This window comes from Mustela nigripes, chromosome 1, assembly GCF_022355385.1.
Source record: "Mustela nigripes isolate SB6536 chromosome 1, MUSNIG.SB6536, whole genome shotgun sequence".
NCBI lineage: Eukaryota > Metazoa > Chordata > Mammalia > Carnivora > Mustelidae > Mustela > Mustela nigripes.
The window spans coordinates 11738007-11749794 of NC_081557.1; the positions used below are offsets into that span (position 1 = coordinate 11738007).

The 11788-nt window shown below is 44.9% G+C and overlaps 1 protein-coding gene across 3 annotated transcripts; it reads right to left on the reverse strand.

Moving 5' to 3' along the window:
- Window positions 1–553: 553 nt before the first annotated feature.
- Window positions 554–10070, reverse strand: FAM111A (FAM111 trypsin like peptidase A). 3 transcript variants are annotated; one of them, XM_059404922.1, is made up of 3 exons: window positions 9534–10070; window positions 4709–4823; window positions 554–3418 (listed from the first exon to the last, which is right to left on the reverse strand). In XM_059404922.1, exons 2-3 carry the CDS (start codon window positions 4784–4786, stop codon window positions 1664–1666), a joined length of 1833 nt encoding a protein of 610 aa, XP_059260905.1. In that variant the 5' UTR covers window positions 4787–4823; window positions 9534–10070; the 3' UTR covers window positions 554–1663. The 3 variants fall into 3 exon arrangements, with proteins under 3 accessions (XP_059260905.1, XP_059260911.1, XP_059260915.1); XM_059404928.1 differs by lacking the exon at window positions 9534–10070 and adding an exon at window positions 7803–7907; XM_059404932.1 differs by lacking the exon at window positions 4709–4823.
- Window positions 10071–11788: the final 1718 nt, after the last annotated feature.

Here is an 11788-nt window from a genome sequence, read left to right on the forward strand (position 1 = left end):
ATAATGTTTTACCCTTTGAATTTCAGAACACATGCATCCTGAGTTTTAGTAATATGAAGATTTGGGAAATCCTAAAGATTCTGTGAGAGATTATTTCTAAGCAAGCATTTAGTTCCTCACTTAAGATGAACAGCAGCCCTAAAATTGTGCTATAGATTGACCCACACATTTTCTAAGCATTTACTTTCCATCTTCCAGACACTGGGAATGAAGAGATGAACATGTGTTAGATACTGCCTTCAAGCAACTGAATTTAGGGGAAGGCACAGAAGACACGGAAAACACACACACGCACGCACATGCGGTTTGTGTCACAATCCCATTATTCTTCCCGTTGGTTGACTTTTCTTTTCTTTTTTTCTTTTATTTATTTTCAGCATAACAGTATTCATTATTTTTGCACCACACCCAGTGCTCCATGCAATCCGTGCCCTCTCTAATACTCACAACCTGGTTCCCCCAACCTCCCACCCCCCGCCCCTTCAAAACCCCCAGATTGTTTTTCAGAGTCCGTAGTCTCTCATGGTTCATCTCCCCTTCCAATTTCCCCCAACTCCCTTCTCCTCTCTAACTCCCCATGTCCTCCATGCTATTTGTTATGCTCCACAAATAAGTGAAACCATATGATAATTGACTCTCTCTGCTTGACTTATTTCACTCAGCATAATCTCTTCCAGTCCCGTCCATGTGAATACAAAAGTTGGGTATTCATCCTTTCTGATGGAGGCATAATACTCCATAGTGTATATGGACCACATCTTCCTTATCCATTCGTCCGTTGAAGGGCATCTTGGTTCTTTCCACAGTTTGGCGACCCTGGCCATTGCTGCTATAAACATTGGGGTAGAGGGCCTTTCTTTTCATTACATCTGTATCTTTGGGGTAAATACCCAGGAGTGCAATGGCAGGGTCATAGGGAAGCTCTATTTTTAATTTCTTGAGGAATCTCCACACTGTTCTCCAAAGAGGCTGCACCAACTTGCATTCCCACCAACAGTGGAAGAGGGTTCCTCTTTCTCCACATCCCCTCCAACACATGTTGTTTCCTGTCTTGCTAATTTTAGCCATTCTAACTGGTGTAAGGTGATATCCCAATGTGGTTTTAATTTGAATCTCCCTGATGGCTAGTGATGATGAACATTTTTTCATGTGTCTGATAGCTATTTGTATGTCTTCATTGGAGAAGTGTCTGTCCATATCTTCTGCCCATTTTTTGATATTATTGTCTGTTTTGTGTGTGTTGAGTCTGAGGAGTTCTTTATAGATCCTGGATATCAACCTTTTGTCTGTACTGTCATTTGCAAATATCTTCTCCCATTCCATGAGTTGCCTCTTTGTTTTCTTGACTCTTTCCTTTGCTGTGTAGAAGCTTTTGATTTTGATAAAGTCCCAAAAGTTTATTTTCGCTTTTGTTTCCTTTGCCTTTGGAGACATATCTTGAAAGACCGTTGGTTGACTTTAAAAGGGGATTAACAGCCCACGTGTTAGGATTATAGTCTTCATGTCTTTAGAGAAGTGGTGTGTACAAAATGCTCTATAATGGCAATTTTTTAAACAAAAGTAACCATTTTGGAATTTAGGAAATGATCACCTTTGCCTGTGGAATACCAACTCCCTGGGTAATCCCCTGGAAGCCAGTAAATAGGCTGAATTCTCACCATCTTCAATCCTCCTCACTCACCATTTCCACATCTTGCGGATCAACACATTGTTCTGTATTTGGCTGATTTATACATTCTTCTGTAAACCACTGCCCATGGTTTCGCATCATATCAAGGAGAATGGATTCCATAGTACAGCCGAACTCAATGATATGAGATAACCCAGTTTGGCGATTATAAGTGATGCCAGCAGTATGCATGGCTACTAATGAACCTTTTGCATCAAACACTGGGGAGCCAGAAGCCCCAAAGTAAAAAGAAGTGTCATAGGTAATCACATCAGGATCGTAAGCTATTTTCTGGAAGCTTCTTTGAGTGTACATATGGATATACTGCATGTCATGACTGCTATTCTCTCCCCCTCTAGGCTGAGGATGTTCCTGAAATTTCTCCCCTCGCTGCTCCAGAGGGATCACGGTGCAACCATCACTAGACTTGGCCTCTCCATACGGATGGCTGATGATATAGATGAGCCCACTAGATGGTGCAGGAGCAACTCTAGAATAGAGTCCCAAAGGTACCCGCTGTCCATTGGCCTTCAGTTGCAGAACCGCGTAATCGAGAGTGGCATCAGATACCTTAAACCAAGGCTCAATGAAAAAGCAGTTCTCTTCTTTCTCAGGGGGCCCTTCATAACTAAAAGTCACTCTTACGCACTGACCAATTATGTCTGCCCACCTACTTGGGTCTATTCCCTTTCCCACAATGTCACTTACCACGTGTCGACAAGTTAAAATAAACAGTTCATTCAAAACAAAGCAGGTGGCAGAACCCCTATTTCCATTGTTGTCCCACGACAGGTACCCAACTGAGTCACTGAGATGAGAAAGAAGTTTGTGCATTTTAACTGGGGTAGAGTTTCTTGTCAGTTTCCCAAAGTTTACTTTATGTAGTTTAAATAATGAAGCTCTGTTCTTTTTCTTTTCCAATTTTTTCTTGAAGTTATCTCTGATTTTTTCACTTTCTCTCTGCAAACTGGGGTACTGAGCCACAAATTCTTCTCTCAACACAGAGGTGTTTCGTTCCTCTGACTCCGAATTTTGAGAAGCTCCTGCTCCAAAGCTCATTCTTTTTTCAACTTCAATCTCAAAGAGCTCGCCTTCTAGGTTGTCAACAGTCTGCGTGCTTTCTAGAATGGAGTCATGGTTTTTGATGAGTCTCCAGTCCTCTTTCTCCAGAAAGGAGAGAAACCTGCCATCCTTGCACAATGCGTCCTTGATGGTTTCTCCTTTGAAAGCGTAGACACAGAGTTTGCACCCTTCTTTGTGGAGATGCCTGCTCTTGACTATCCTCTTCTTTCTCTTCCCAATCACGTGAATATAAAATTTGACACAGTCAGGGGATACCTTGTCATGCCGGCCAAATACCGGGCTCCTTTCTTTCTGTCTACTTCTACTCTGGGCAAATTTGATTAGGACGTGGCAGCTTTCAGGAAAGCAACTGAGGGGCATCCCAAGATTGATGTATCCTTCGATGCCTTCCGTGCCAAGCACCAGCATCTCTTTGCCCTGCTGAGTTTTTATTTCCTTCTCGACAGCCTTTAACGTGTTGAGTGCTGCATATAAGCTATCCCCTTCACTGTGTGTGAGCACGTGTTTTCTGGAGTTCACAGCCAAGGTGATGTAAATTGTCTTCTTTGGGAGCCCAGTCTGGTCTTTGGGTCCTTGAGCCTGGGTGTTAGTTATATCTTTTGGACCTTTCCTAGCACCCATCTTCATTTGAGGAATATCAAAATTATTCTCCTGGTTTTTATTGACCTAAAAATAAATGTTACATCCTTTAAAACTCTGAATACAACCTTACACAAGGAGGATTCATCATATACTAGAAATTCCCTGAAAAATTAAGAGCATTTGATTTCTATGCCTGAATGAGACATTGTCGCCCAAGTCGTATTCATTATGGCATTGGTGTGGACAGAACTTGCTGGTCATGGAAATAACAGGGCAGGATGGTTGTAAAGATTCAGTGTAACGTCATAGGTGACAATACCCAGCACGATGACTGGCACATTAAGAGATTAACTTTTATTTCCCTTCTTTGTAATGGTGCTAATATTCTGGATCCAAAAAAAAAAAAAAAAAGGAGCATAAGGTCATATACGTTCACTCTGGGCACAACAAAACAAACTCTCAGAGAGCATCTCTTCAGCCCAGCATTGTCAGAAACACCCTTGTTGGGACACTGTAATGGATTTCCAGCTCTTCAGAAGATTCTAAGGCAGATACGGACCTTTTCAAGTAAGGGAACTGGGTAGTACATGGCTATTGGCTGGCTCTGTCATGAAGTAGGACAAAGAGAAGCATAACTAGGCTTGTCTCAGCTTTCCTAGATACTTGGATATTTCAGTTACAACCAGACGAAAGAAAACAAAGGAAAGCTTTTACATTGCATACTCCAATTCTCAAAATTCTCCTAGCCTGCTTCTTGATAAACGCAAGGAGGATTTCAGACTCAGGAAAGAAACTGAGGGTTTGATATGATAACAGAGCCCCATTATTAGAAAGAGCCCTGAGGTCAGTAAAAGTAAATGTAAATCTTCCCTTCACTTATGTCTCAAGCAAAAAGGCATTTCTCCCTCTGCATAAATAAACTGAGGATAATAAAAATCTTCCCTCCCTGCCTAACAAGGTTATGATAAGGATGATTATTCTAAAATTTGTTTCATACACTAGAAAGCACAGTACAAATGTAGGTTGTTACTGTGATCAAAGAGATTAGCTATATTTGAGATAGTATATATTTTCATTCTTTGAAATAGTATTGATTTTTTTATTCCACAGTTGACTGTAATACATTATAGTAGATTCATTGTTTGTTGTTCAGGAAGTGTTACAATAGCTTTTTATTGAAGGCTGTTTTGATGTGGCCAAGACCTGTATTAACACTAAAAGAATAAAATGGATGAGAAAGATTTTACTTTAATAGCGTCAATCTACAAGGAGGCAATTTTTTGGCAGAAAGAATTATGAATCTAGTGTCAAGAAGAGCTATGTCTCATATTGGCATATTCCATAAACAGTAAATAGACATATTTACAAACATACCTGAGAGAAATAGTGCTCAATTTTCCTATTTCTCTTCTCATCGAATGCGATCTGTGACCTGCGCTTCTTAGGGCTCATGATGGTTTGAAGGTAAATAGACAGTTCACTCTAAACACTAATTTCAAAAAAGTTCAAGTTAGAGTGGTATTTTCATAGCTATGTTAATTGTAGAGGATAACACTGATGGGACCACAGATCCCACCCCTCCCCTTGGCCTCTAGCATCCCTCTCTTGCTAAGAGATGTTAACTTAGCAAGTAAATAGTTGACCCAACAACTACGATCACTCGATGATAAAAGCTCCCTTTTATAGACCACTGCTTGGTAGGTACCACACTAAATACTTGAAAGAAATTGTCTCCGATTGCCAGTTCCCCCAGAAACCATGCAAAGCTGGTGCATTTGCTTTTTGCAGATGAAGAAACTGTAACTCAGAGGAGGTAGGTGACCCTTAAGGCCAGAGCCATGTGATAGAGATGGAATTCAAATGCAGAAGGGTTTGTAGTATGAGAATTAAAAAGTGTGTTCTAGTTACACGGAGATTAAAATCTGGCCCCCATTTAATGGCACAGGGATGGTGTGATTACAGAGGAATGGATGGGAAAAGAGCCATAAAGACAAAATCATCTTGGGACGAGAGTTTGCCTGGGAAGTCAAGAAGTCAAGAAGTTTAGTTGCTGCTTGGTTTTTTGGTTTGTTTAAAGGGATACTTTTCCCTTCTATCTTTCCTCTGATGTCTCCCCAGAAGAGAATGAACAATGTAAATAAAACCGTGAAATCTTCATTAGCAATAAATAGAACAAAAGCCAGGGAGGGCAGCAGCTCTGTTTTCAGATCCCAACATGTACCACGAAGCCTGGCATGTGGTGATCTCTCAATAAAGACACATTTGTGGGGTGCCTGGGTGGCTTGGTCGGTTAAGCGTCTGCCTTCGGCTCAGGTCATGATCTTAGGGTCCTGGGGTCAAGTCCCGCATCGGGCTCCCTGCTCAGCAGGGAATCTGCTTTCTCCCTCTCCTGTTCCCCTTGCCTGTGCTCTCTCTCTCTGACAAATAAATAAATAAAATCTTAAAAAAAAAAAAAAAGGACACATTTGTAAAGATCCAATGAATGAACGGAGCAAGCACAGGAGGTGCTATGACCTATCCTAAGTTCCTTTTAATAAATTACCTCATTTAATTTTTCCAATTCTGTGTAATTGGTATTATTAGTTCCATTCTACGAATAAAAAACTTGAACATCTAGAGAGATTAAGCTATTTACTCAAGGTCACAAAGCTCCAGAAAGTATACTTTTGGTTACGAACATTTTCAAATGGGAACTACAACAACAAAATAGAGAATAGGATAATGACTCTGCATACGCCTATCACACAGAGTTAATGATGATTCATTTTTTGGATAAATTTGCAGCATCCTTTTATTTTTCTAGATTATTTTACACTTAGATACATCATAACATTTTATCCCTAATTATCTCTTTCCAGCTCTACAAATTAAGAACTTTTTCTTGCCTAATCACAATCCTAATTTATTTGACCATCCAATCGAGGTGCATTAGTCGTCTTTAATTATTATGTCTCTTTAGTCTCCTTCATTCTAGAAAAAGCCCTGATTTATTAAAAAGAACAGAGAAGCTGTCTGCAGAGCGTTAAACTCCCCGGCTGCTGCTTCATGTTGTTACGCTGTAGCCCACCTGTTTTTTGGTCAAGGGCAAGTTCTCTAAAGACAATGACTGTTCTCCTAACCGTTTCACTGTGGAGCAGGAGCTGTGGCTTCATTCTTTACTGCTAATGAGCTGCCCAGGAAACTCCAGCGTCTCTGAGCCTAACTCTCCTGTTTGTAAAATGAGCAAGGACTCTAAGAGAGCTACAGAATCTGAAGGTGCTGCATCAAGGGTAGTTTTTATAAGACCCCCTGGGTTCAAATATCAGCTTATCATTTACTAGCTGCCTGACCGTGGGCATGTTAAATTAACCCCTGTCCATCTCACTGTCCACAGCTCTAACACGGGAGGAGTAGTGGAATCTGACTCCCTTGTGAAGATTAAAAAATACAATGCATGAAAAGACTTTCGGAACAGTGCCTGGCACATAACAGGTTGCCCAGTACATATTACTACTATTATTATTTTGTATCAATATACTTACCACAGGGATACTTTTTCAACAGCAGAGAACGTGGGAAAACAAAATAGATACCTATCACTGGGCTGTGTTGTAAGATCCTTGAAGGCAAGGACTTACTGTCCAACAATTAAGAAATCTGCAATTTCAGTGTGTCAGTTGATGATGACCCAATCTTAGGGACTGAGTGAGAACCCAGGAGATTTAAGAGTGGTAATTACATATGGACCAAAAAAGGAATATAAAGTAGACAGAAAGAAATGCGAATTTTGCATTACATTGGGATTAACTCCAGCATTCACAGTGGACAGGGGCAAGAGATTAAGAAAACACCCTAACATTCCCCCCCCCCCCAACATCATTTCTGGTGTCCAGCGTGAGTCCCGTAATAGCAAAGGTGAAATGTCCTTAGCTGGGCCTCCTACTGCAGCCCGCTCTCAGAGTTGGAGAAGGCTCTGCTGACCTGAAGGGCTGCCCTATGTCCTCGAGTAAGGAGATAAAGATATGCGGCCTGTTCTTGGTCCATTCCCTGCCCACCCAGAGGCTCTCCCTTGGAATTCCTCCCGAACCCATCTCTCTTCCCCTCTTCCTCTTACCTCCTCACCCTCCCCCGGCTTCTCCACCTTCTAGGCACCCCCCCCCGCCCCACCTCGCCCCTCGCCCCTTCCTCTCCCACTCCTCCCCTAGGTTCTCTCCCTCTCTTCTTCCTCCTCTTTCCTTCTCCGCCCTCTCTTCTCTGGAACCAGTGCACAGAACTGAGCCAGACTGGAGAGGGGCCGGGTCTCGGCTGACCTAGGCCCCCCTGCAAGGCCGCCACCGCCGCCCCCACCCCGCCTCCGCGGCGGGACAAGCTGCAGCCACGGAAATCAAACCAGGCCCAAATCTGGGCCCCGCGGGTGGGCGGCGCTGTCCCGCCCAGGCCAGCGACCCCAGCCCCTCCGCCCCAGCCCCGGGGGCTCACGCGCGCTCACCCACTCCTCGCCGGCCGCCAGCACCCGGGACTTGAATCCCGCGCCCAGCCGAGCTCGGTGCTTATAGGAGGAAGCCAAGGCCTCTGAGCTCCGGCGGGGAGCTGGCCTGGGAGGGGCGTCCCTGCGAGCGGGGCCGGCGGGGCGCGCGGGGCGGGCCGGAGCTGGGGCGCGCGGGCGGGAGGCCGGGGCTGAGGTTCCAGAAGGTGTCCTGCCCCATGCGATCCGCTGCTCGGCGGGCTGTTGGGGTCTTTCCACTCTCCTATCTGCCCGGCTTCTAACAGCCTCACCCCTCCGCCGCCTCTGAGTCTTTGCTTCTTTGGACACCCGGGAAGCGGGCCTGTCCGTCGATGGCGGGGTGGGGAGGGCGAGTCTCCAGAATAAAGCATTAGCGTGTTTGTCTCCGTCCCTCCAGCCTGAAACAAAATCTTCCCAAGGTCTTCCGTCCCCAGGGCCGGTTTGAGAACCAGACGTGGGCGTCTATGCCTCGTCTCTTCCCTTGAGCTTTTCTCTCGCACAAGGACAGCCAAGGCTGACACGGGTAGAGACCAGTTGCTGTATGGCTAAGAAGGCGGATTTTCGTCAAACACAGACCTGTTAAATTTTTGGTCAGAAAATCAAAAGGGTTCCTTAAAAGGTTTCTTTACTCCCAAGGGCAAAATAAACTCAGCACATGGGGAACGCAACAACAACCACAACAAAGCTGGACATGAACCTCCGCACGCAAGACACAGTCTCCCCGCCACTGAGTTCACACAGCGCTGGAGAGAGTTCAAGGGACCTCAGAGGGACAGGGCAGCAGAAACCCACTCGGTGTTGTGAGGCCTCCAAGGATGTCAAGTGCTGCTTCCCAGAAATCTCGACAGAACCGCCTGTTGGTAAAGCTAAGCCCGCGGCTTCTTGAGGTTATGGGGAGCAGAACTTCCGTAGCGTCTCAGAAAGGGGAGAGCAAGGTTGGACTCTTTATGGAGATTTTGAAGTCTGGTTTAAGTCGGGTCTTTTATGTGGGGGATTGGTTAGGATAGGGTAAGCCTCGGGTGACAGTTTAGGACCAGTGGGTGACAGGCAAGGATTTTCAAGAAGGTTTGGAAACTGTGCTTTGATGTTTTCAAGTGAAGAGTGCTGCGGTCTTTGAGGAAGTTACTGGAATAAACAGTAAAGATATTTGCAACTTCCATGTCCCTGGGCAAAAGCTTGCTGGTATAGTAAATTCATGCTCATGAAAAGAGAAGATAAGTCATATTAATGTAGTCAGCAAGCGATGTGACTGTAGATGACTTTCTCTTCATGATGAACATGCTGGAGAACCTGGTCACCATTTGTCACCGAGAGTATCGAGTATTTTATCTAGAAGCTCACTCAAGAGCACACATTTAACATAACTGTTGTCATAATGCTACACCCAGAATTTAGACACAAAGAGGTTGATCTTCTTAGGAAACATTTTCATAAAGTTAACGATGGGTCTTCAGAACCACATCAGCTTTTAAGATTAGAACCTGCTCTCCCCTTGGGCACTGCGAAAGAAATATTACATCCTTTTATTTGACTCTGCTCTAGATTTCCAGGGACAAACCCCAGTCCTTTCAGGAAACAAGGGTATTCCGGTTTACGGGTTGCTGTCCCCTCTCGCCGCCCCCCCCGCCCCAGCCCGAGGTTTTTCTCCTTTGTGACTCCGTCAATACATTTTCTCTAAACTCTCAAGTCAGCGCCAGGACCAAAGGGGTAACTCACCCAAGAGAAGAGCTCGTCGCAGACCTAGCCTTCACTCGCCTGCACGCGCGACTTTGGGGGGACCCTTGCCTCCAGCCGGGAGTTCCGCCTTCTGGGTAAGCGGGCGGTGCGTCGGCCCGAGGGACCGCGGGGTGCCGCGTCCCTTTGTCTCATTGGACGGCTGCTCTCTACTGCGGAAGCCGATTGGTCGCGCTCTGGCCGCCGAGCGGAGCGCGGGAAAGGGTGAGCGCGGCCCCGGGCGCTGCAAGGTGCAGGAATCCCCGGAGGAACCCCGGCTGCGGGCGGCCGCGCACCCTCCCTCGCGGCGGACCGGCGCGGCCTCACTGGGCTCTCGCCGCCCTCGCTGCCTGCTTCATCTCCCTCCTTCCCCGAGTCCTGAATCCCCGCGGCAATCCCAGTGGGGGTGAAGGGGGGGGAGCCGCGGAAGGCGGGACTTGAGGCTCCGGCCTGCGCGCCAGAAACCCGCCGCGAAAGTGCGTGGGTGGAAACGCGGCTTCCGAGGCCCGGCTGTCCCCTCCCGGAGATGTGTGGAAAGTGAAGACAGAGGCAGGAGGCGGGCGTTTGCAGCGAGTCGCCATCTCCAGCGCCCTGGGGGCGCTGCGGGCGGGTGGGGAGAAGGGGACTTGGGCGACTCGGGCGTTCCCCCCAGATGCGACAGATCCGGTGACTGTGACAATCAGGAAGAAGCCGCAGCCGAGAATGGAGGTGGAGTGAACGACCTGGTCGTGAAGCGAGTCTCCAAACGTCCACGAATATAGGCAGATGTTTGCAATCCTGATGAAGAAGACCGTAAGGACTCCAGGAATAAATCCCAGAGCGGACAACTCCAGTAGGACAGGGCTTGCCGGCAGCCGCTGTTTAGGGATCTGCACCAACAGCAGATGCGCACGCATTCCATTCTGTATTTGAAGAGGAGCCGCGGTTACAACCGTGACACGTTTTCTGCAATTGACCGAGGACTAGAGGATGTGTGTAGAGCCACAGTGTTGAGAAGAGCGTTGGTAACTACAGTATATGTGATAATTTGGGGGGAACCGGACTTAATGTGCATACAGCACTCCCCAATAACTACAACTACTGCTTCCTATACTGTGGGTTCTCTGGGATTTGGAAAGAGTAAACTTTGAAAAGGAAAAACAAACAAACAAACAACAGTAACAACAAAAGACCCCAGAAAACCCAATTAGTATGAAAATTTCACCACTCACTATCATTCTCTGAACCGTTAGAAGTTTTCAGGCTCCTGAGAGTAGTGCATGAGATCAACACCAAAGAATTAACTTTTCTGATTTCTTTTTTTTTTTTTTCATTGTAGATTCTGAAGCAGTAAAAAATTTTCATGACAAGCAAGAGGTGGTGAAAATACTGGGGTTGAAACGGCTACCTCTGAGCTACCTCGTTTTAGAGAGCTATACTTTTCCAGCTGACTTGTTAGAATTTGATGGACTTTTGAGATATTGTCTGGAAATTATGACCAATCTCAACTACGAAGAAGAGTGAGGTTGTCCTTTTTTGGGAGTATGAAGACCTATAATGAAGAGCAAAACTAAATGTCTGGTCCACTGAGAAAGTATTTATGCAGATGTGAAACATTTTCTGGGTCTTTTTTTTTTTGTCTTTTGTACATTTCAGTATATAAACAAAATAGTGGTTTAGTAGCCAATAGACTTAACAACACTTCCCAAACATGGATGTTAAGAATTCAACATTTTGTTTCTATGAAATATTAGTGCGCAAGAAGATAGTGAAAAGTTAAAATAAAATGTGTTCTTATCTATGCATCTATGAGACCTTGGTGCAACTGTACCTACTATGTAGCAAGATATTTATCACTTTTTTCTTAAATATTTCTATAATTTTGTATAATTTTAATAATCCTTATTTTTAAAACATTTCTGGCTTGGTAAGTTATGTGTTAGTTTCTTGGGGAAAGGGCATAAAATAAATATTTCCTCAGCCTTAAATATATCCACAATAAAATATATTTTGTCTTAAGGTAATAGGAAAATAAACTTTTTTGGATGAAAGTTTTCTGTCACACCTTTTCCTTCATAACCCCTAAATCTTTTGTTATTTCTTTCTCCAAATTTCAGACAAGATGAAGTTGTAATCTCAAAGTTACAATATAGAGCTAGTGAGAGCTAAACCAAATAAAATTCACATTCTCAAGACTAGAAACCCAAAAGGTTTTTTTAAAAGATTTTATTTATTTATTTGACAGACAGAGATGACAAGTAGGCAGAGAGGCAGGCAGA

Excerpts from the sequence above, each read along its gene's own strand:
- FAM111A (XM_059404922.1), bottom strand. The coding sequence starts at position 4,786 with ATGAGCCCTAAGAAGCGCAGGTCACAGATCGCATTCGATGAGAAGAGA. Across the intron at positions 3,419-4,708 it reads TTGAGCACTATTTCTCTCAG|GTCAATAAAAACCAGGAGAA; the intron begins GTATGTTTGTAA and ends ATTTATTTTTAG.